The 25,339-nt window shown below is 43.0% G+C and overlaps 1 protein-coding gene across 4 annotated transcripts in view; it reads right to left on the bottom strand.

Moving 5' to 3' along the window:
- Window positions 1-354: 354 nt before the first annotated feature.
- The window catches only part of LOC106610097 (zinc finger protein with KRAB and SCAN domains 1-like), a 34,857-nt gene continuing 9,872 nt past the window's right edge, over window positions 355-25,339 (bottom strand). The window contains exons 1-7 of one of the 4 annotated variants that reach the window (XM_045723146.1): window positions 12,690-13,222; window positions 12,323-12,453; window positions 11,987-12,157; window positions 9,313-9,477; window positions 8,842-8,953; window positions 3,798-3,898; window positions 359-2,249 (exon numbers count right to left, since the gene is read on the bottom strand). In XM_045723146.1, the coding sequence (XP_045579102.1) occupies window positions 1,311-2,249; window positions 3,798-3,898; window positions 8,842-8,953; window positions 9,313-9,477; window positions 11,987-12,157; window positions 12,323-12,453; window positions 12,690-12,978 (1,908 nt within the window). In that variant the 5' untranslated portion in view covers window positions 12,979-13,222 and the 3' untranslated portion in view covers window positions 359-1,310. Of the gene's footprint in view, window positions 2,250-3,770; window positions 3,899-8,841; window positions 8,954-9,312; window positions 9,478-11,986; window positions 12,158-12,322; window positions 12,454-12,689; window positions 13,223-25,339 lie in introns of those variants that run through there. The other 3 variants (XM_014209284.2, XM_045723145.1, XM_045723144.1) reach the window with 3 other exon arrangements.

The raw sequence follows: 25,339 nt of genomic DNA, 5'->3' as shown, positions 1-25,339 counted from the left end.
TAGACATATCTGATATGGACAGAAAGCTTAAATTCTTGTTAATCTAACTGCACTGTCCAATTTACAGTAGCTATTACAGTGAAAGAATACCATGCTATTGTTTGAGGAGAGTGCACAGTTATGTATTAATAAATTAGGCACATTTGGGCAGACTTGATACAACATTTTGAACAGAAATGCAATGGTTCATTAGATCAGTGTAAAACTTTGCACATACACTGCTGCCATCTAGTGGCCAAAATCAAAATTGCACCTGGGCTGGAATAATACATTATGGCCTTTCTCTTGCATTTCAAAGATGGTACAAAAAAAATACAAAAAAACACCTGTTTATTTTCTTTGTATTATCTTTTACCAGATATATGTTATATTCTCCTACATTAATTTCACATTTCCACAAAACTTCAAAGTGTTTCCTTTCAAATGGTATCAAGAATATGCATGTCCTTGCTTCAGGTTATGAGCTACAGGCAGTTCGATTTGGGTGTCATTTTAGGCAAAAATGGAAAAAGGGTACAATCCAAACTTTTACTACTCTACTTATTTAGGCTTTCCATAACAAAATGGGTTGAACACCTATTGACAAGAAATTTCAGCTTTTCATTTTTAATATGTAAAAATGTAAAAAATAAAATCCACTTTGACATGTAGGCCAGTGACACAAAATCTCAATTAAATCAATTTTAAATTCAGGCTGTAACACAACACATGTGGAAAAAGTCAAGGGGTGTGAATACTTTCTAATTAGGCACTGTACAACCTTGCCATTAGTCGAAGACAGCCAATCCAACAGTTTCAGAAAAGTAGTCACTTCCTGAGATCTGTATTAAATATTTTTTTAAAGGAGTTGCTTTCTGAGATCTGTATTCAAAATAGTTTTAAAAAGTAGTGATTTTTTGGGATCTATATTCAAATAATTGTAGTCATCTCCAAAGTAACTTTTTTCCTCTGACAAATAGTTACTTTCCACAAAGCATAGTTAAAACTATAGTTATCCCAGATCTGTACGCTACTTGTCTCACACAACTAAATTTGTTTTTATCACTTTACACATTTATTTTGGGATCCACCCCTGTTAAACGTCACTTGCCTGATGACGCACAAGTAGAGAAGGTGAGTCGATTTTAAAACAAGCGCATTTTCATCCACGTTCGCTCTCCTCGATTACCTTTTTCAAAAGGAGGCGAGAGCTGACGGAAGACAGAGGACGCAGAAGTTGAGATAATCCAAATGAGAAAAGGCCATGATCAGTATCTTTCAAGCTCAGTACAGACATTACCCTAATTGACCTAAAAAGAATGGCCACACTGCTACGATTTCTCCCCGTTGTGGACACTCCTATGTTTGATAAGGTTACTCTGGAAGGAGAAGCTCTTGTAACACAGCTTACACTTGAAGGGCCTCTCCTTGGTGTGAACGGTCTGGTGCTTCTTCACATAGTTCGCCTCAGCGAAGCGCTTCCCACACGTGGGGCAGGCGTACGGCTTGTCGGCGTCTGTCCTAATACTCGGCCTCCCACGTTGTGACCCAATGACACCAGAGGAGGTAGAAGCAGGAGCCACCACCCTCAGGTGGTTAGTCTTTGAGCTCCTTCCTTGACCTGTAGCCATTGTTTGGGTGTTGTTGGGATTGTCTGCAGTGTTATAGGCTAGGTACCTCTCATGGTGAAAGCCCATCCTGACCCTGTCTGTATTGGTGGTATAACTATGAGGCAGCTGAGAAAGGCTAGACCCAGACCCAGGCTTTCTATGAACCCAGTCACCAGGCATTAGAGGAGATCTTGAAGGAGAAAGACTTCCTGTTAGACTCCCACTAGGCGGGTCTCCCACCACTCTCTGTGAAGGCTGAAGCCCAGGGTGACCTGCTCTGTTCATCATGGATACTGTGGTGTTTGTATCATAGGAACAGGAGGGTCTATCTCTATCAGCCCCAGGCCCTGCTTCATCCCTGCACTGAGACTGTGAAGACAAGTGCCTCAATTGCTGACTGGATCCCTGACTGGAGCCTCTGTCTCTCTGATGACCACCAGGACTGAGGGAGTTGAGTCCACCTGTCCACTGGTTGTGTTCTGTGTTGTGGTGGGGTCTCTGTCCCTCGTGGTTGGGTCCTGGTTCCGACTCGCGAAGGAAGAGCGACGGCTCCTGATCCAGTGTCCTGATCCGGGGCCAGGGTTTGTGACAAGCCGCTTCAGAGGTCCAGTCTCTCCCGCCAGTAACACCGGATATCAGCAGGTCCTCATGGACTGCAGACTGTAAATACAAATTGAACAGAAAAGCATAAAGGTTTATATAAGAAACTCTCTGCTGTACACAGAAACATGACATGATAGTAAAAATAACCAAAGTCAAGCCCATCTCTAACACCGTGATTCAAGTAGCCTTGGAGTTTATTATAAAAAATGTCCATGTGTTGATTAAAAAATGAAGTAGAATGTTTTGGTTTGACTGAGATAAGGAAAACTCAGTCCCTGCAATGACACAAAAATAACCAAGTCAGTCAGCACAGAGTCAATGTTGTATTTAATTTCAACAAAATGGTCTTACACTCACACAGTGAAGTACAGTACTTTAATTGTACAAAACATGTGACAGGTTCAACATTACACACATCTTCATGTCAAGTAAACATGAATTAAGGCACCATAATTTCCTCATTATAAAACACCAGCATCAAACAGGACAAGGTTCACTTTACATCAGTGAAGCATTTTTAGAGACACCATCACACCAACCATCACCTTATCATCTATTCTACCTTATCATACTCATTCTTACCTCAATTCACCTCATCCAGTTCCCTACTACATCCTAAACAAACAGAATTGACTACAAACTAACTAGTACTACATTACATGTCACTACACACTATACATGGGCCGTGTGCATTTTCTGCTGGTGTATCCTGAGGTAGCTCCTCTCTGAGAACCTCTTCCCGCAGTGGGTACAGGCGAACGGGCTCTTTTGTGTGGATCTTCAGGTGCATCTTCAGCTGGTGCGAGAACCTATTCTCACACTGGGGCAGCTCTAGGATTTCTCCCTTGTGTGGACTCTCTGGTGCCTCTTCAGGTTGGATGAGTGTGAAAAACTGGCCTTGCACAGGTGGCAACCAAAGGGTTTCTCCCCTGTGTGGACCCTCTGGTGCCTCTTTAGGCTGGACAAGTGTGAAAAACAGGCCTGGCACAGGTGGCAGCTGAATGATGTCTCTGCTGTGTGCATCCTCTGGTGGATCTCCACCTGTTTAGGAAAACTGAAAGTTTTCCCACAGAATGAACACGGGAAGCGCTTCTCTTTGCCACCGGACCGACTGATAGTGTTACTACTACTACTGTCATTTGTCAATAGGTTTGTGTAGCCATTTAGTGTTGAGGCACTGGCATTGTCTGAGGTCTGGTTTAACATTAGGAGAGTGTGAGGAGGATGAAGGCCAGGGAGTGTCTGTGTTGTCTCAGGGTCCATGTTCCAGTTGATAGATCCTATAGAAGGCAGGCTGAAGGCAGCATCTGTTAGGGGGTTAACCTGAGGCTCCATCAGTCTCTCTGAATCATAACTATAGGAGCAGGACGGAGCATCGCTAGCCGAGTCTGTGTCTGTTGTCTTACGGACACCGCCCCGTCCCCGCGGACCAAATCTAAGCCTCGCCCTGGTCTCAGCCAGTCTGTTGTCATGGAGACTAAGTTTGGTTGTTGTTTTGTGTTCGACTGTCTGTTTCTGGTTGTAGTTAACAGTGTTGTTCCCCAGCCCAGAGTTGAGGATGCTGTCCCATCCACTGACCTCCACTATGTCGCCTCTGTTCCTGACCTGCTCAGTGATGTTGACCCCTGGGCCCTTGGCTGCATCCGTCTGGATCTGGGAATCCAATATGGCTGCCCAGTCTCCTCTGTTAGCCTCCAGCCAACCTCCTGCAGGAAGAGGTTAGAAAGTAGACTTTACAAACATGGTAGAGAACTCTACATATGTATTTATTAGGGATCCCCATTAGCTGCTGCACTTCCTGGGGTCCAAACACATTAAGGCACTTACATCACACATAAAGCAAAAGCTAAAACAGTACATCATATAACATTATTACACCGCTACATATCTACAATACAAAATGTATAATACCACCATACAACAATATTACAATGTATGTGTGTGTATGTGCTAGCGTGTGCGTATGTCTGTACCTGTGTGTGTGTCTCTTCACAGTCCTCACTATTCCATAAGGTGTATATCTGTTTTTTTAAATCTAATTCTACTGCTTGCATCAGTTACCTAATGCTAGCTCTCTGTGTACATTTAAGGGCCAGCCGTGCTGCCCTGTTCTGAGCCAATTGTAACTTTCCTAAGTCCTTCTGTGGCACCTGACCATACGGCTGAACAGTAGTCCAGGTGGACTTGCCTTGTTGATAGTGCTAAGGCAGAGCAGCGCTTTATTATGGACAGACTTCTCCCCACTTTTGTATCCACACGTGGCATGTCATTAGTAAATATAGAAGAGTAAGGGGCCGAAACAGCTGCCCTAGGGAATTCCTGATTCTACCTAGTTTATGTTGTAGAAGCTTCCATTAAAGAGCACCCTTTGTGTTCTGATACAGATAACTCTTTATCCACAATATAGCAGGTGTAAAGCCATAACACATACGTTTTTCCAGCCGCTATGATCGATAATGTCAAAAGCCACACTGAAGTCTAACAAGACAGCTCCCACAATATTTTTATCATAAATTTCTCACAGCCAATCATCAGTAATTTGTGTAAATGCTATGCTTGTTGAATGTCCTTCCCTATAAGTGTGCTGAAAGTCTGTTGTCAATTTGTTTACTGTAAAATAGCATTGTATCTGGCCCCCCCCAAAAATTCCAAAAGTTTACTAAGGGTTGGTAACAGGCTGATTGGTCGGCTATTTGAGCCAGTAAAGGGGGCTTTATTTTTCTTGGGTAGCGGAATGACTTTTGCTTCCCTCCAGACCTGAGGGCACACACTTTCTAGTAGGCTTAAATTGAAGACATGGCAAATAGGAGTGGCAATATCATCCATTATTATTGTCAGTCATTTTATCTTCAAGTTGTCATACCCCGGGGGCTTGTCATTGTTGATAGAAAACAATATTTTCACCCCTTTCACACTCACTTTAGGGAATTCAAAATTACAATGCTTGTCTTTCATAATTTGGTCAGTTATACTTGGATGTGTAGCGTCGGCGTTTGTTGCTGGCATGTCATGCCTAAGTTTGCTAATCTTGCCAATGAAAAAAATCATTCAAGTAGTTAGCAAAATAATGTAATGAATGAGCCATCTGTTTCAGTGAATGATGGAGCTGAGTTTTCCTTTTTGCCCAACATTTTATTTAAGGTGCTCCAAAGCTTTTTACTATCATTCTTTATATCATTTATCTTTGTTTCATAGTACAGTTTCTTCTTTTTATTCAGTTTAGTCACATTTGCAGTATGTTGGCGAATCGGTTGTGCAGCCAAACTTATTTGCCATTCCTTTTGCCTCATCCCTCAAAACCATAACATTTTTCAATTCCTCATCAATCCAAGGGGATTTAACAGTTTTTTCAGTCATTTTCTTAATGGGTGCATGCTTATTAGTAATTGGAATAAGCAATTTCATAAATGTGTCAAGTACAGTGTCTGGGCGCTCCTCATTACACACTACAGACCAGCAAATATTCTTTACATCAACAACATACAAATCACTACAAAACGGATACACTATATTAGGCCCAGCCTTTGGAACTTTGTTTTTCCTAGATATGGCTACTATATTGTGATCACTACGTCCAATGGATTTGGATACTGCTTTAAAACAAATTTCAGCAGCATTAGTAAAGATGTGATCAATACATGTTGATGATTTCATTCCTCTACTGTTTGTAACTACCCTGGTAGGTTGACTGATGGCAGGCACTGTTTACAGTTTGAAGCTTTTTCTTGAGTGGGTAGCTTGATGAGAGCCAGTCAATATTGAAATTACCCAGAAAATACACCTCTCTGTTGATATCACATACATTATCAAGCATTTCACACATATTATCCAGATATTGACTGTTAGCAGATGGGGGTCTATAGCAGCTTCCCACAAGAAGGGGCTTTAGGTGAGGCAGATTAACCTGTAGCCGTATTACTTCAACAGTATTTAACATGAGATCCTCTCTAAGCTCTACAGGAATGTGGTTCTGAATATAGACTGCAACACTGCCCCCATTGGCATTCCTGTCTTTTCTGTAGATGTTATAACCATGTATTGCTACCACTGTATTATCAAAGGTATTATCTAAGTGCATTCCAGAGTCAAAATAGTAATGTCATCTGTTACTAGCAAGTTACTGATTTCATGAACCTTGTTTCTTAATGTGGGCTATTTTCAGCACTTTTCTGGGAAGCTTGAAAGTAGACATGACAATGTTATTTATGTTTGAGTTGACAGGGCAGGGTGAGCTGCACACAGTGGACTTCCTACTAGGGCACACCGCCTCAGTGCTAAGAGTAGAACTTTGGTTCATAGGCACATGATTACAGCATACAATAGCTGTAGGATGAACAGAGGCACTCAGGGCAGTTAGAGGGACATGAATTAAGTTACTTATGACTGACAACACCCCTGGGACAATGTACATTTGCAGCAGCACTACGACAACTCAGCGACACAATGGTAGGGATTATCTGAGCTGGACTTGGGTCATTGATAAGTCAATGTTTTTTGAGTCAAGTTCATACATTATAATGTGTGTGTTTTTCTATGTAAACATAAGTTCTATTGATTTCATGAATGAAGAAAATGAATAACAATAGCCAGGCACATCACTATTCCCATTGAATATCTATTACTGTACAGTATGTAGGCTATACAGTGCCTTCAGAGAGTATTCACACGCCTTGAGATTGTGTGTCACTGGCCTACACACAATACCCCATAATGTCAAAGTGGAATTATGTTTTTAGACATTTTTACAAATTCATTAAAAATTCAAAGCTGAAATATCTTGAGTTAATAAGTATTCAACCCTTTGGTCTAAATAAGTTCAGGAGTAAAAGAGTAAAAATGTGCTTAACAAGTCACATAATAAGATGCTTGGACTCAATGTGTGAAATAGTGTTTAACATGACTCATCTCTGTACCCCACACATTCAATTATCTGTAAGGTCCCTCAGTCGAGCAGTGAATTTCAAACACAGATTCAACCACAAAGACCAGGGAGGTTTTCCAAAGCCTCAAAGAAAGGCACCTATTGGTAGATGGATAAACAAAAAAGCAGACATTGAATATCCCTTTGAGCATTTTTTAAAATAAAAATAAATTAACGAATGCATTTACCCTATATTTAACTAGGCAAGTCAGTTAGGAACAAATTCTTATTTACAAATGACGGCCTACCCCGGACGACGCTGGGCCAATTGTGCGCCGCCCTATGGGACTCTCAATCACAGCTGGATGTGATGCAGCCTGGATTCAAACCAGGGACTGCAGTGACACCTCTTGCACTGAGATGCAGTGCCTTAGACCGCTGCGCCACTCGGGAGCCCTGGTGAAGTTATTAATTACACATTGGATGGTGTATCAATACACCCAGTCACTACAAAGATACAAGCGTCCTTCCTAACTCAGTTGTGGAGAGGAAGGAAACCACTCAGAGATAACCACCATGATGCCAATGGTGACTTTAAAATAGTTTGTTTAGTTAAACGGCTGTGACAGGAGAAAACTGAGGATGGATCAACAACATTGTAGTTACTCCACAATACTAACCTAAATTAGAGTGAGAAGGAAGCCTGTATAGAAAAATAATATTTCAAAACATGCTTCCTGTAGGGCGTCCTGAGTGGTGCAGCGGTCTAAGGCACTGCTTTGCAGTGCTAGAGGCGTCAGTACAGATTCGGGTTCGATCCCGGGCTGTGCAGCAGCTGGGCCACGACTGGGAGACCCATGAGGCGGTGCGAAATTGGCCCAGTGTAGTCCGGGTTAGGGGAGGGTTTGGCCAGCTGGGATGTCCTTGTCCGCGCTCGAGCGACTCCATGGGCGCATGCACTGACTTCGGTCCTCCGACACATTGGTGCTTCCGGATTAAGTGAGCAGTGTGTCAAGAAGCAGTGCGGCTTGGAGGGGTCGTGTTTCGGAGGATGCAGGGCTCTCAACCTTCGCCTCTCCCGAGTCCGTACAGGAGTTGCAGCGATAGGACAAAACTGTAACTACCAATTTGATATCACAAAATTGGTGAGAAATGGGGTAAAAAAAAGTGGCCCACCCCCCCAAAAAAACAATAAAAATAAAAACATTCATCCTGTTTGCAATAAGGCACTAAAGTAAAACTGCAAAAAATATGGCAAAGAAATTTTATTAACTACGTCCTGAATACAAAGGGTTATGTTTGGGGCAGATCCAACATCACTGAGAACCACTCTTCATATTTTCAAGCATGGTGGTGGCTGCATCATGTTATGGGTATGCTGGTCGTCGGCATGGATTAGGGAGTTTTTTTGGTAATGAAAATAAATGGAATAGAGCTAAGCACAGTCAAAATCCTAGACGAAAACCTGGTTCAGTCTGCTTCCTATTGGGAGACAAAAGCACCTTTCAGCAAGACTTACCCAGAAAGGCTCACGGCTGTAAGCTGACAAATGTGATTCTAGGATGTATTGAGACAGGGGTGTGAATATTTGCGACTTAGATATTTCTGAATTTCATTTTAAAAAATGTCTAAAAACATGTTTCACTTTGTCATTATGGGGTAGTGTGTGCAAATGGATGAGGATTTGTTATTTAATACATTTTGAATTCAGGTTGTAACACAACAAATGTGGAATAAGTCAAGGGGTATGAATACTTTCTGAAGGCACTGTGTGTATTTCTCCCTTACCTTGCTCCCCCATCTTTAGTCCACTCAGCAGATCAATGCTCTCTGGTTCATCTTCTATTGTCTCCTCTTTGACCAGCAGCAGATCAGGCTTCCCATCCTCCATGTCTACTGACTGTAAGAGATACAGAGTGAGAGGATGTTGGTTCAAGAAATCTGATATGAGCACCCTGCTATGGATCATCTTCTGATTGGACAATGAGGGACTGCTATGAGTACTATGCAAACATGTTAGTTAATTTGATCACTTGTCACTCTTTAATAGTTTTATCAATTCAAAGGCATGGTCAAGACCTGGGCCCGTATTCACAAAGCATCAGAGTAAGAGTGCTGATATATAGGCAGGTGGGGACCTGATCCTAGAGTCATTTATTATGATCTAAAAAGGCAAAACTGATCCAGATCAGCACTCCTGCTCTGTTGATACGGGCCCTGACCTAATACCATTCAGACAGTCATTTACAGTGGGCTCACTTCAGTGAGACTGTGTGTGGTCCTGTGCTGCTCAGCTGGTTCCTCTGTGGTTCCAGAAGGTGGTGTTGTCTGGTTGTCCTCTATGACCATGGTCCCTTCTGGGTTCCACAGACTCTCCTCACAGCCCTCCTCCTTCACCAGCAGCACCTCTGGACCCTCCTCCTCCTGGAAGAGACAGGTGATACAGATTACACAGACATACACTTCCTCAGGTAAGTACACACAGATAATAAACACACTTTCAACATGGAGTATTTACCCATCCCGACTACGTTTGAGTCCTATACTGTAGTTACATAATGACTTCATTGTTGTTAAACTCTCACGGTGGACATAAATATGATGTTGTTGGTAAATATGAGTCAGCTATGAAGTCAAAAGTCATCATCAGACAAACCAGACTAAACTATTTGATGTGTACAGTAAGTGTTTGTTAGTGTGTGGGTATGTGTAGGTATATTTAGTAAGTGTATATTGGTTATAACGCGCTGTCGTGTTTATGCAGAATAGGGTGAGATCAGATGTGACGTATACTAAAGAGAGTCTCAATGAAAGTCTTGGAATGAAAAATCACATTGTGTTTATTAAACATAAAAAACTTAAATACATATCTATATGTGGTTTTCATATGGGGTATCTCTGCGTGCCTGGCAGATAATCTCAGCTTGGATGTCAGCCCACCACCTCAAGCTCAATCTCGACAAGACAGAGCTGCCCATCTTCTGGGGGAAGGCCTGCCTGCTCCAAGACCTCTCCATCATGGTTGACAATTCCATGGTGTCCCTCTCCCAGAGTGCAAAGAACCTTCATGTGACCCTTGACAACACCCTGTCATTCTCTGCTAAAATCAAAGCAGTGACTCGCTCCTGCAGGTTCATGCTCCACAACATCCATAGAGTACGACCCTTCCTCACACAGGACGCGGCACATGTCCTAATCCAGGCTCTTGTCATCTCCCATCTAGACTACTGCAACTCTGTTGGCTTGGCTCCCTGCTTGTGCCATCAAACCCCTGCAACTTATCCATAACGCTGCAGCCCGTCCGGTATTTAACCTTCCCAAGTTCTTCCATGTCACCCTGCTCCTTGACACACTCCACTGACTTCCAGTTGTGGCTCGCATCCACGGAGCAGCAAGGGGAACTGCCCCTCCATACCTTCAGGCTATGCTCAAACCCTACACCCCAACCCGAGCACTCCATTCTGTCACCTCTGGTCTCTTGGCCGCATCTGTTCAACCTAGTCTAAGCTCTTCTCTGTCAAGGCACCCCAATGGTGGAACAAGCTTAACGCTGAAGCTAGGACAGCAAATTCTCTGCCCATTTTCCAAAGATGTCTGAAACCCTATCTCTTCAAAGAGTATCTTAAATTAATCCACCCCCCCAAATTTGCAAAGACTATGTTGTGTGGCTGTCTCACCCAGCTTTTTTAAGACTAATTGTAAGTCGCTCTGGATGAAACCGAATGCAAAATGAATAAAATGTAAATATAAAATGTAATGTCTCTACTAAAAATCAGCATTAACTTGATAAACAGCATAAATTGTCATTAAAATTAAATTGTTGAATGGAAGTAATGAAATAGGCATTTGTGAACACCACAGCCTACAATTTCTGGATGCAACATTCTACCGAGGAATATTCAACACTGAAATCTGTTACTCCCGTTATTACAAATGCATCTGTGGATCTTTTATGCTGACAACAATGAAAATAAATATTTGTCTTTAATGCAGGGTTTGATTTAACGTCAGAAGCTATCGAGTGGAATGGTTACTTTCTATGTTATACAGTGGAATGCCTTTTCTGCTGGTGTATCATGAGGTACCTCCTCTCGGAGAACCTAACTGCAGTGCATACAGGCAAACGGCCTCTCTCCAATGTGGACCTTCAGGTGCATCTTCGCTGGGGCTGGTAGGAGAACCTTTTCTCACACTACGGGCAGCTGTAGACCCTCTGATGGACCTCCACCTTCTGGAGGCAGCTGAAGCCTTTGCTACAGAACCTGCAGAGGAACCGTTTCGCTTTACTACTGCCTGTTGTTGTTCCCCTCCCAGAGACTTGGCCCTTTGAGTTCAATAACTGATAGCAGTCATGTGAATCGGAAGGCCCTATTGACGTGGACACTGGGTCGTGACCCCTGAGCGTGTGTAAATGGGAGTGGGTTGCAACATTTGGATTTGTCTCTAATCTTTCCCTGTAGTCTAAGAAATCTCTGCCTTGTGAGTGTCCTCCCCCAAAGTGAGTCTCGTCTGCATTCCATGTCAGAGGAGAATCACCAACTTTCACAGTTGCTATCTACGACTACAACCTCCCCTTTCTTATCTAGGCACCCTTCAGAGTACACACTACTACTATACTGGTTCCAGTCCTCTCTAGACAGATCTGTCTGTGCCTCTAAACCCAAGGATATGTTGCCAGGGTCCATCGCTGTAGTGCAAGAAGACAGATCATCAACGCCAGTGACTAATGCGTTATCATCATCACGGGAATGAACCATCCTCTGGCTTGGGTGAAATATTGGTAAGTACTCTGAGCCGGGAGCAGGAGGACAGCCCAGTGGCCCCAGCCCCAGTCTGTCTGGGTCTGATCTGTGGTCAGATACTGTGTGTAAGAGCCTGTGTTTTACAGTTAAAATCTTGGTGTCCGTCTCTGACTTGAGGGCGTTAAACTGACCTCTGTGATGCTGCATCGGGACCTGGCCTGGGGCACGTTGGCAGGGGGCCCAGTGGCTACAGGGGGCACCACTCCAGGCGCTGCTCCAGTCTGGATGTCTCTGCTGTGCGGTAGGTCCTCCACTCTTTCAGACGTCTCCTGCTTCACCCCAGGACCTGCAGCCTCTGCAGACTGACACAAGAGAGGAGGTTATTACCGGTACATGAGTAGAATTGGAAAACAATGTTGTAGGGAAGTCTCACAAGCTCCCTTATGGCAGATAAATAAGGATGTACATATAAGAAAGTGAATAGCTGATGGGAGTCTTTCTGAAATATGTAATACTATTACACTAACCTCTATCACAATAACATCCTGGGTTGAGGTTCCACTCCCCTCATCAACAGTGATTGGTTGGTCATCTCTCCATGTATTGTGTTCTGCTGGCTTCACAAAGCTTCTGTGGCCTCCAGTGAGATGTCCTTCACCTTAAAGAGTGATTGGGGGAAAAGAGGTGGTTTGGTACTGTGTCGTCAACGCTCATGTTTTCAAAGAGTAAATAATAGGAAATATATTATCAGGTTAGAATGTGATATTGTGTCTTTCAGCAAGTTTGCTAAGTAATCAGGGGAACTATAGCCTACTATATGTGATTAACACATCTAAAGTCAAACGTGCAGATGTGAACGGGGCGACAGGCCCCTCAACCTCTGCAAAAATGTACCTCTTGCCATTCCTCTGTATCGGTCGAGGATCTTAGCACTAACGTTACTGGGACGACTGGCGAGGACGCGGTCTCGCGTTGTCCTCTCTGCACGCTCCTGTGTCATCTTCAATTCGAGTTGCTGCAGTTTCCTCTGCAATACCCTGTTTTCTTTCTGGCTTTGAGTTATTTCCAAACGAAACACTGCATAGTCGTCGTCTACGAGTTTACAGATATCTGCCACGGCTGCATTCGCTAGCACCTCCATGATGGAGGCTATTTGAGAGTGAAAAACCATACAGTTAGCCATTGTTAGCAGCTAACGTTAGCGTTACCTAGATAACAGATCTATCACCCAAGTCCTTTCTCCAACACGAATGAAAGACTACCTGGGGGGTAAGTAGGTGATGCTGTTTAGTTAAGAGTCATGTTTTGAGTTCGTGTGTTAATAAATGTCTAAATAACTAATAAAATCGCTAACATTGAAATTGTTCTTGGTCACCGTTCACTTCCGTTTATACTTCTGTGGTTTTTAAATCGCGGTTGGCAATCAACTTTAGTGATGCATTACCGCCACCAACTGGACTGGAGTGTGAACCAGCTACATGGGAGGTCTAAAGTTGAGCTCTACCCAATTAAACTCTGCCTTCTCTTGGGAAATGAAATACAGAATTAAATACAATATCAGCTTAAGGTTTTCTTAAATTCAATTTAACTCCTCAATACCATTATTCCTTAATCCAAATAACAAATTGTATTTTCCCTTCCCATATTGCTGGCACTGAAATGGAATGTGTTCCACTGTCTCCATCTCCTGGCAGTGATCACACTTTCCAGTTGAATGTTTCCCTTCTGATTTCAAAGTGCTGTTGAGCCTTATGAGTCTCAACCTTGTGATTAGACTTTCCTCCCTTCTCTCTTGACCTGAGGTCCTCCCCCACCAGGTCCTCCCCCACCTTTTCCTGGATCTTAAAACAGGGGTCTTCCCTTTCCCTCGCTGTTCCACAAGTCCTTCCATTAAAAATAATACTTCTTATTAAGACCTTGGTCTCTCCTTTACCGAAGAGAAAGGATCTTATTGGTTGCTTAGCTTAAAGAGCTTAAAGAGTATGTGGTTAAATTAAAGGTCAACTGCCCCTTAAAACCAAATTATCTGGTTTTAAACAGCCTGTGGCATTGATATGAGTCAGAAACATTAATTCTAGTGTTATTTACTACAAAGTATAAATAGGATAATGTTGGTCATAAAGTCACATAGTTGTATGGATCTGTGCAAAACTGCTAACTACTGTAAGCGTATATTTTTTATTTTAAGGATTCTTTCACACTAAGGGCCATATGTTTCTATGGCCGTATCGCAAGCAATGATTATTTACATTCAAACACAGTCGAGATTGTAGTTCACATGAGCCAGTCGTGGGCCTAGTTAAATCGCTGAAAACTGTAGGGAGAAGGCAGAATTTCCATTGCATTGTGGAAAAGTGTGCTTCAAATTATACTACACTGAACAAATATAAACGCGACATGTAAAGTGCATGTTTCATGAACTGATATAAAAGATTCTAGAAATGTTCCATTCACACAATCTTATTTCTGTCAAATTTTGTGCACAAATGTTTACATCTCTGTTAGTGAGCACTAAATCCTTTGTCAAGATAATCCATCCACCTGACAGGTGTGGCATTTCAAGAAGCCGATTGAACAGAATTATCATTACACAGGTGCACCTTGTGCTGGGGACAATAAAAGACCACTGTAAAATGTGCAGTTTTGTCACACAACACAATGCCACAGATGTCTCATGTTGAGGGAGCGTGCAATTGGTATGCTGACTGCAGGAATGTCCACCAGAGCTGTTGCCAGAGAATTTAATGTTAATTTCTCTACCATAAGCCGCCTCCATCGTTTTAGAGAATTTGGCAGTACATCCAACTGGCCTCACAACTGAAGACCACGTGTAACCACACCAGCCCAGGACCTTCACATCCGGGATCATTGGTGTTCACTGTAGTTCACTGTTTTCCTTATATGAACTGTAACTCAACAAAGTCTTTGGAATTGTTGCGTGTTGCGTTGTATATTTTTGTTCAGTATAGATTAAGAGCTGAAATTAGTATAACGTCCTAACATTTAAACCATAACATTTAAACCATTTAAACTCGATTTTCAAAAAATCACATTCAATAAAACGTTCTATTTTCGCATACTGAGAATGCGCGATTGGGTTGTTTTTCGCATTATTGGTTAATTTCGGTAGCACATCCTCATATCTGATTAGCAGCTGCTGTCAAAGCCAAAATGAGTATGACCTTAAAAGTACAGTACATTTTCGAAATGTCATATTATTAAAAAAAAAAAATTCACATACTCAAACAGTCTACTCTTTAGGACGCAAGTACAGGTATTCGGACACACCCACTGTGTGTTTGAGCTACATACTTCTGGATTTTACCATTGGATTCTATTTCTTTTGCATCTGCTGGTACCAACTATTCGTCTGTGTGATTAACACAGGCAGAGCTAGAGAGGTGTTTGTAAGAGAAGGGAGGATCCCGAAGGGGCTTGGGGCCAGGTCTTTTTTTAACAAAAAGTTATGTAGAGGGCTTTGAGCAAATTATTGAAAGCTGAGACTCACGCACATGTAACAGGTTTTGCTCTAGACTTATGACCTCTTAGTGTAATGGTTAAGGTGTTGACCTGGACAGCTGATGAAACTGTGGGTTTTCACAACCGAATAATTTCTACACAAACTGTCAGAAACCTTCTCAGAGAAGCTCATCTGTGTGCTCCTCGTCCTCACCAGGGTCTTGACCTGACTGCAGTTCGGAGTTGTAACCGACTTCAGTGGGCAAATGCTCACATTCAATGGCCACTGGAGAAGTGTGCTCTTCACAGATGAATCCCGATTTCAACTCTACCGGGCAGATGGGAGACTAATGGTGTCGTGTGGGCGAGCGGTTTGCTGATGTCAAACGTTGTGAACAGATTGACCAATGGTGGTGGTGGGGTTATGGTATGGGCAGGCATAAGCTACGGACAACGAACACAATTGCATTTTATCGATGGCAATTTGAATACTCAGAGATACCGTGACCATGAGGCCCACTGTCATGCCATTCCGCCGCCATCACCTCATGTTTCAGCATGATAATGCACGGCCCCATGAAAGCAAGGGTCTGTACACAATTCCTGGAAGCTGAAAATGTCCCAGTTCTTCCATGGCCTGCATACTCATCAGACATGTCACCCATTGAGCATGTTTGGGATGCTCTGGATCTACATGTACGACAGTGTGTTCCAGTTCCCGCCAATATCCAGCAACTTCAGTCATTGAAGAGGAGTGGGAAAACATTCCACAGGCCACAATCAACAGCCTGATCAACTCTATGCGAAGGAGATGTCACACTCCATGAGGCAAATGGTAGTCAAACCAGACTGTTTTTCTGATCCACGCCCTACTTTTTAAAAATCTTTATTTTTTTAAATCTTATTTTTTACCCCCTTTGTCTTCCCAATTTCGTGATATCCAATTGGTAGTTATAGTCTTGTCCCTTAGCCTCAACTCCCGTAAGAACTCGGGAGAGGCAAATGTCGGGAGCCATGCGTCCCCCAAAACACGACCCTGTCAAGCCACACTGCTTCGCCACACTGCTCACTTAACTTGGAAGCCAGCCGCACCAATGTGACGGAGGAAACGCCATACAACTGGCGATCGTGTGAGCGTGCATACGCCCAACCTGCCACAGGAGTTGCTAGAGCGCGATGGGACAAGGACATCCCGGCCGGCCAAACCCTTCCCTAACGACGCTGGGCCAATTGTGCGTCGCCTCAAGGGTCTCCCAGTCGCGGCCAGCAGCGACACAGCCCGGGATCAAACCCGAATCTGTAGTGACGCCTCAAGCACTGCAGTGCCTGAGACCGCTGCGCCACTCAGGTGGCCCTACCCTTTGTTTTAGGTATCTGTGACCAACAGATGCATATCTGTATTCCAAGTCAGGTAAAAAGATTAGGGCCTAATGAATTTATTTAAATTGACTGATTTCCTTATATGAACTGTAACTCAGTAACATCTTTGAAATTGTTACATGTTGCATTTATATTTTGTTCAGTGTAAATAATGAAATGATTTGCAAATATCTCAATTACTGTATCATTCTGTTACTACATGACAATGCACATTTGTTATAGACTACAAATGTAATTGTCTTTAAAGCCAAAGACACCCCTTTGAGAGCTCTGTTCCGTAGGCTAAAGCACGTTACTTCTCGTGACCCCAGTCGAACCAAGTGCAAAGCTCAGTCCCTCTGACAGACGGTGGTACACCATATGATAATGAACCCACTCCTCGCTACCTTGACTGACTGCACTTTCCCTAGCTTTCTCTCCACCCACTCCGAGACGTCATACGGGTCAGACAAAACCCCATGGTTGACTTTTTCCATGAATCGTACTCCAATCAACAAAGAATGCTCGTGGACAGGTCGCAGATTTTCAGTCCCCAACTCTGCTTTCTTCTCACACTCCACAAAAACAGCCGCAACTTGTGGTTCTGAAGCCGCACCTCCATTTTTTTGTATACTTCTTCCTCACTCTCTTCAACTTAAGATGTAATGAATTCAGCCTCGGTAGTTGTTTTATACTAAAAAAGCAACATTAGATTTATATTCGGGAGAAGTAGGTTTGAGGTTGGCGCTATTCTTCCGCGTCATGACTCTCTCCCTTCTTGCTAATGTGGCTCTCCTATCAAGCAGAATTTCGCCCACTTCCGTTTATCTTATTGGTTGGCGTCAGCTCAAAGGGTGTGGTTCTTTGAAATACCGTACTGCTTATTATATTACACATCAACTCTCCTATGATCAGTATCTTTCAAGCTGAGAACAGACATGTTTAGAAAGAATAGTGTGTTAGCAAGAATATAGTATATAATAATAGAATTACTTTATTCCATCTACATCACCACAGTAAAGTAAATATTAAAATGTCCTTGTTCTAGCCTAGATTTACTGTCTCTAAGAACAGGTTTTTACTCAAGCCTCTTTCAAATGACAAGTTAATGAGGGGTGGGTGGTTGATTACCCTCTTACCTCAAGACACTTCACATGATAACTATATTGCTACGATTTCTCCCCATTGTGGACATTTCTGTCTTATAAAGCTACTTGGGAAGAAGCTTTTGTAACATAGTCTACAGGTCCTTGGTGTGAATGGTCTGGTGCTGCTTCACATATTTTGCCTTAGCGAAGCGCTTACCACACGTGGGGCAGGCGTATGGCTTATCGGCGTCCATCCGAATGCTCAGCCTCCCACATTGTGACCCAATGACACCAGAGAAGGTAGAAGCAGGTTAGTCTGAACTCCTTGACCTCTAGCCATTGCTTTGGTGTTGGTGGGATTGTGTGCTGTGTGGTGCATGGTGGTGGAGTCTCTGTCCCTTGTGGTTTGGTCCTGGTTCCGACACAGGAAGGAAGAGCGATGGCTCCTGATCCAGGGTTCTGATCCGGGGTCAGGGCTTATGACCAGCCACCTCAGAGGTCCACTCTCTCCCGCCAACAAGACTGGATATCAGCAGGTCCTCATGGCCTACAGACTGTAAACACAAATTGTACAGATGAACATATACACTAAGTGTACTAATTGACAGACTGACCAGGTGAAAGCTATGATTAATGTCACTTGTTAAATCCACTTCAATCACGGTAGATGAAGGGGAGGAGACATGTTAATTAAGGATTTTTAAGCCTTGAGACAATTGAGACATGGATTGTGTATGTGTGTATGTGTGCCATTCAGAGGGTGAATGGGCAAGACAAAAGATTTAAGTACCTTTGAACGGGGTACGGTAGTAGGTGCCAGGCACACCGGTTTGTGTCAAGAACTGCAACGCTGCTGGGTTTTTCACACTCCACTACCCAAAGGCCATCCAGCCAACTTGACAGAACTGTCGTCAACATGTGCCAGCAGAGAAAGTCTTAGAATGAAAAGTCCCTTTTTCTGTTTATTAAACATAAACACGTTTTAAATACACCATATGAAAACCACATATACACGTCTCAACTACAAATCTGCATGAACTTGATGAACTGCATTCATTTCCTCATTAAAAGCGTTTATTGATGGCCTCCCGAGTGGCGCAGTGGTCTAAGGCACTGCATCACAGTACTAGCTGTGCCACTAGAGATCCTGGTTCGAGTCCAGGCTCTGTCGCAGCCAGCCGCGACCGGGAGACCCATGGGGCGGCGCACAATTAGCCCAGCGTCTTCCGGGTTAGGGGGAGGGTTTGGCTGGCAGGGATGATCTTGTCCCATTGCGCACTAGCAACTCCTGTGGCGGGCCGGGCGCAATGCACACTGAAATGGTGCGGCTGCCTTCCGGGTTAAGCGGGCATTGCGTCAAGAAGCAGTGCGGCTTAGTTGGGTTGTGTTTCGGAGGATGCACGGCTCTCCACCTTCGCCTTTCCCGAGTCCGTACGGGAGTTGCAGCATGGGACAAAACTGTAACTACCACTGGGGAGAAAAAGGGGTACAAAAAAATGTTAATAAGTGTTTATTGAAAAATATAAAAAATAGTTGAATGGAAGTAATGAAATAGGCATTTGTGAACATACCGTTTGTACTGTGTAGGCTAAATTAAGACTTTGCCTTATATATCCCAAAATGTCTTGGCCTTGTTGTTGTGGAAATTGATCTACGTCATCTCGCTGAGTCTATCTTTCGGGCAGAGTTTGATCTAAACGTCAGAAGCCATTGAATGGAATGCTTACTTTCTATGTTATAGAGTGAAATCGTTTTTCTGCTGGTGTATCCTGAGGTAACTCCTCTCCGAGAACCTCTTCCGACAGTGCTTACAGGCGAACGACCTCTATTCCGTGTGGACCTTCAAGTGCCTCTTCAGATGGTGCTGGTGGGAGAACCTCTTCTCACAGTGGGGGCAGCTGTAGGGTTTCTCTCCTGTGTGGACCCTCTGGTGCCTCTTCAGGCTGCCAGCCTCAGCGAAGCGCATGTGACATTGGGTACAACTGAAGGGTTTCTCCCCTGTGTGGACCCTCTGGTGGATCTCCACCTTCTGGGGGCAGCTGAAGCCTTTGCTACAGAACATGCAAAGGAACCGTTTCTCTTTACTATTGCCTGATGTGGCTCCCCCTCCCTGAGCTCTAGCCCTGTTGTTTGCTCTCAATACCTGATTGAAAAGGACATGGCCATGTGAATCAGAAGACCCCATTGACGTGGACACTGGGTCGCGATCCCTGAGAATGTGTAAAGGGGAGTGGGTTGCAACATTTGTATTTGTCTCTAAGCTTTCCCTGTAATCTAAGAAATCTCTGCCCTGTGAGTGTCCATCTCCTAGGTGACTATCTGCATTCCATGTGGGAGGAACATCGCCCTCCACTTTCACAGTCACTTCATCTACGACCAGACCCTCCCCTTTCTTATCTAGGAACCCTTCAGAGTATAACCTATTACTGTACCGGTTCCATTCCCCTTTAGACAGATCAGTCTGTGTCTCTAAACCCAAGGATATGTTGCCAGGGTCCATCTCTGTAGTGTAAGAACAAGACGGATCATCACCACCAGTGACCAATGCGTCACCATCTCCACAGGAGTGAACCGTCCCCTGGCTCTGGTGAAATACTGGTAAATACTCTGAGCCGGCACTGGCCGTGGTGGGGTCCTTCGTGGCTACAGAGGACGCTCCAGTCTGGATGTTTCTGCTGTGCCGTAGGTCCTCCTCTCTTTCAGACTTCTCTTGCTTCACCCCAGGACCTGCAGCCTCTGTATCTGCAGACTGACACAATAAGATAGGATGTTATTACCGGGACATCAGTTGTTCCCAAACTTTTATAGTCCCATACCTCTTCAAACATTCAACATCCAATTGCGTACCCCCTCTAGCACCAGGGTCAGCGCACTCTCAAATGTTGTTTTTTGCTATCATTGTAAGCCTGCAACACACACACACACACACACACACACACACACACACACACACACACACACACACACACACACACACACACACACACACACACACACACACACACACAACATTTATTAAACATAAGAATGAGTGTGAGTTTTTGCCACAACCCGGCTCGTGGGAAGTGACAAAGAGCTCTTATAGGACCAGTGCACAAATAATAATATAATAATAATCAATAATTTTGCTCTTTATTTAGCCATCTTACATATAAAACTTTATTTGTTCATCGAAAATTGTGATTAACTCACCACAGTTTAATGAGAAGTGTGTGCTTGAAAGGACGCACATAACTACAATGTTGGGTTGTATTGGAGAGTCTCAGTCTTAAATCATTTTCCACACACAGTCTGTGCCAGTATTTAGTTTTCATGCTAGTGAGGGCCAAGAATCCACTCTCACATAGGTACGTGGTTGCAAAGGGCATCAGTGTCTTAACAGCGCGATTTGCCAAGGCAGGATACTCTGAGCTCAGCCCAATCCAGAAATCTGGTAGTGGCTTCTGATTAAATGAAATTTTCACAGAACCGCTTGTTGCAATTTCGATGAGGCTCTCTTGTTCAGATATCGGTAAGTGGACTGGAGGCAGGGCATGAAAGAGACAACGAATCTAGTTGTTTATGTCATCCGTTTCGGGAAAGTACCTGCGTAATTGCGCACCCAACTCACTCAGGTCCTTCGCTATATCACATTTGACATTATCTGTAAACTTGAGTTCATTTGCACACAAAAAAAATCATACAATGATGGAAAGACCTGTGTGTTGTTGTCCAACTTCTTAATCATAGCCTCAATTTTGTCCCGCACATTGAATATATTTGCGGAGAGTCCCTGTAATCGTAGATTCAGATCATTCAGGTGAGAAAAAACATCACCCAGATAGGCCAGTCATGTGAGAAACTCGTCATCATGCAAGCGGTCAGACAAGTGAGAATTATGGTCAGTAAAGAAAACTTGCTCGTCTCTCAATTCAAAAAAGCGTGTCAATACTTTTCCCCTTGATAACCAGCACACTTCTGTATGTTGTAAATGCGTTACATGGTCGAGAGTTCAGGGCCTTGCTTTAACAAAGTTAACCATTTTCACTGTAATGTCGAAAACATCTTTGAAACCGTCAGGCATTCCCTTGGCAGCAAGAGCCTCTCGGTGGATGCTGCAGTGTACCCAAGTGGCGTCGGGTGCAACTGTTTGCACGCACGTTACCACTCCACTATGTCTCCCTGTCATGGCTTTTGCACCATCAGTACAGATACCAACACATCTTGACCACCAAAGTTCGTTTAACCTGTTAGGGCTAGGGGGCAGTATTGACACGGCCGGATAAAAAAACGTACCCAATTTTATCTGGTTACTACTCCTGCCCAGTAACTAGAATATGCATATAATTATTGGCTTTGGATAGAAAACACCCTAAAGTTTCTAAAACTGTTTGAATGGTGTCTGTGAGTATAACAGAACTCATATAGCAGGCAAAAACTTGAGAAAATTCCAAACAGGAAGCGCCCTCTCTGACAAGTTGTTGTTCATCTTGGCTCTTTTTATTGAAGACTGAGGATCTTTGCCGTAATGTGACACTTCCTACGGCTCCCATAGGCTCTCAGAACCCGGGAAAAAGCTGAATGATATCGAGGCAGCCTCTGGCTGAAACACATTATCGCGTTTGGATAGTGGCAGGTCAGAGTACTCTGAGACTCACGCTCGTGCACGAGGGCACGAGATGTATTTATTTTCTCTCTCTTTGTACGTATACAGGCTTTCCCGGTCGGAATATTATCGCTTTTTTACGAGAAAAATGGCATAAAAATTTATTTTAAACAGCGGTTGACATGCTTCGAAGTACGGTAATGGAATATTTAGAATTTTTTTGTCACGAAATGCGCCATGCTCGTCACCCTTATTTACCCTTTCGGATAGTGTCTTGAACGCACGAACAAAACACCGCTATTTGGATATAACAATGGATTATTTGGGACCAAACCAACATTTGTTATTGAAGTAGAAGTCCTGGGAGTGCATTCTGACAAAGACAGCAAAGGTAATAACATTTTTCTTATAGTAAATCTGACTTTGGTGAGTGCTAAACTTGCTGGGTGTCTAAATAGCTAGCCCTGTGATGCCGGGCTATCTACTGAGAATATTGCAAAATGTGCTTTCACCGAAAAGCTATTTTAAAATCGGACATATCGAGTGCATAGAGGAGTTCTGTACCTATAATTCTTAAAATAATTGTTATGTTTTTTGTGAACGTTTATCGTGAGTAATTTAGTAAATTCACCGGCAGTGTTCGGTGGGAATGCTAGTCACATGCTAGTCACATGCTAATGTAAAAAGCAGTTTTTTGATATAAATATTAACTTGATTGAACAAAACATGCATGTATTGTATAACATAATGTCCTAGGATTGTCATCTGATGAAGATCAAAGGTTAGTGCTGCATTTAGCTGTGGTTTGGGTTTATGTGACATTATATGCTAGCTTGAAAAATGGGTGTCTGATTATTTCTGGCTGGGTACTCTGCTGACATAATCTAATGTTTTGCTTTCGTTGTAAAGCCTTTTTGAAATCGGACAGTGTGGTTAGATTACCGAGAGTCTTGTCTTTAAAATGGTGTAAAATAGTCATGTGTTTGAGAAATTGTAATAGCATTTCTAAGGTATTTGAATAACGCGCCACGGGATTACACTGGCTGTTGAGTAGGTGGGACGCTAGCCCATAGAAGTTAATGTCACAAAGCAGTCATGTACTTAAAAAATATCCTCTCCTGTTGTCCTGGTTTCCAGAAGAGGATGTCTTCCTTAATTGACCCCCCATCAACGTAACGGACATGTGCCAGGCCCGCCACGTCTGTTGACTCATTATTTCACTGAACACTAGATGGTTTAATTGAATTTTTGTCTGTAAAACGAGGCTACTCAGGCGAGAAAAAAACTTCACCCAAATGTATAGCCCCGTTGGAACATATAAATGGTCTGTTTGAAAATGTGAAGAATTATATAGATATTATTTTTTAAATGCGAATCACATTTTTATTTGGCGTACCCCCGACGGCATTGCGCGTACCCCCCCAGTTTGGGAATACCTGCGGTACATGAGAATTTAATAATGTTATAGGGAGGTCTTATGGCAGATACATTTACATCTTAATTTAAGCAAGTGAATAGCTGAGGGGAGCCTTTCTGAAATAAACAGGCCACATTTGATTTACCAAGTAACACATTTATTATACAACATTATTACACTAACCTCTATCAAGATAATGTGCTGGGTTGAGGTTCTACTCCCCTCATCAACAGTGATTGGTTGATCATCTCTCCATGTATTGTGTCCCGCTGGCTTCACAATGCTTCCGTGGCCTCCAGTGAGATGTCCTTCACCTGAAAGTGATTGGGGGAAAAGAGGCGGTTAGGTTAGCTACTGTCAATGCTATATTGTACACTATTGACAGTTTTGACACTGTGTGGAATTGGCAAGGATGTAAGGTAACACTTCTCATAACTCCTTGATATACTATTTATTGATAAATGTATTATGTTCCATGCATCACATTTTTTTCATTGAGTAAATAATAGGAAATGCAGTAAATCAAGAATCTGGTTAGAATGTGGTGTCTTTGCCCAAGATGGCTAAGTAGTCAGGGGAATTATTAGCTACAGATTGTAACACTAGATAATGTGATTTAACCCAAACATTTTGGTATCCATTGTACTGGGAGTTACAGGTCTAGCTATGCAAAACGTCTGCAGAGATGTTTTAACTAAGCTGGTATTGGCAATACTATCTTCGTTCTCAATTTGTGGAAAGAGTGTCATAAAATGTCAGTGTCCAGTTGCAGGGGGTTCATTTGAATTTAGAAAATGTGTCAAAGACTCCATGAAGTACTCCATGAACTAATCCAAGAATGTGTACTCCGACAACTTGTGTATTTCAAATCTTCTCTCCTTGATTGAGACAGGTGGGGGTCCACCCCAAAGTGCTGCATGACAGACACCCGTCTCATCAATGAGAGAAGAATTGAAATAGACAAGATGGCGGCGCACACATTGTTGGATGACAGAATGGAGCAAAACATTGATTTATTTTTAATAATGGAGCATTTTCTACATTCAAACGTAGCCCCTGCCACTGGACAGAGACATTTTAGGAGACTCCTGTTTCCACCAATTGAGAACGAAGATAGTATTGCCAAGACCAGGTTAGCTGGAAAATCTCTGCTTTGTATAGGCAAACCTGTAACTCCCAGTATAATGCCTGTATACCATTATTTATGTTGTTGTTGTTGCTTAAATCACATCTGGTGTTACAATCTACATCTGAACACGTGCAGAGGCGAACCACGACGACAGGCACCGAGCGACTCAGTGGTGTAAAGTACTTAAGTCGTTTTTGGGGGTATCTGTACTTTACTATTTATATTTTTGACAACTTTTACTTCACTACATTCCTAAAGAAAATGATGTACTTTTTACTCCATACATTTTCCCTGACACCCAAAAGTATTGCTTACATTTTGAATGCTTAGCAGGACAGGAAAATGGTCAAATTCAAGCACTTATCAAGAGAACACTCCTGGTCATCCTACTGCCTCTGATCTGGCAGACTCAATAAACACAAATGCTTCGTTTGTAAATTATGTCTGAGTGTTTGAGTGTGCCACAGGGCTATCTGTACATTTAAAAAAAAACAAGAAAACGTGCAG

The sequence above is a fragment of the Salmo salar genome, chromosome ssa08, assembly GCF_905237065.1.
Source record: "Salmo salar chromosome ssa08, Ssal_v3.1, whole genome shotgun sequence".
NCBI classification, from domain to species: domain Eukaryota; kingdom Metazoa; phylum Chordata; class Actinopteri; order Salmoniformes; family Salmonidae; genus Salmo; species Salmo salar.
The sequence above is the reverse complement of the archived record's forward strand: the minus strand, read 5'-3'. Positions and strand labels throughout refer to the sequence as shown.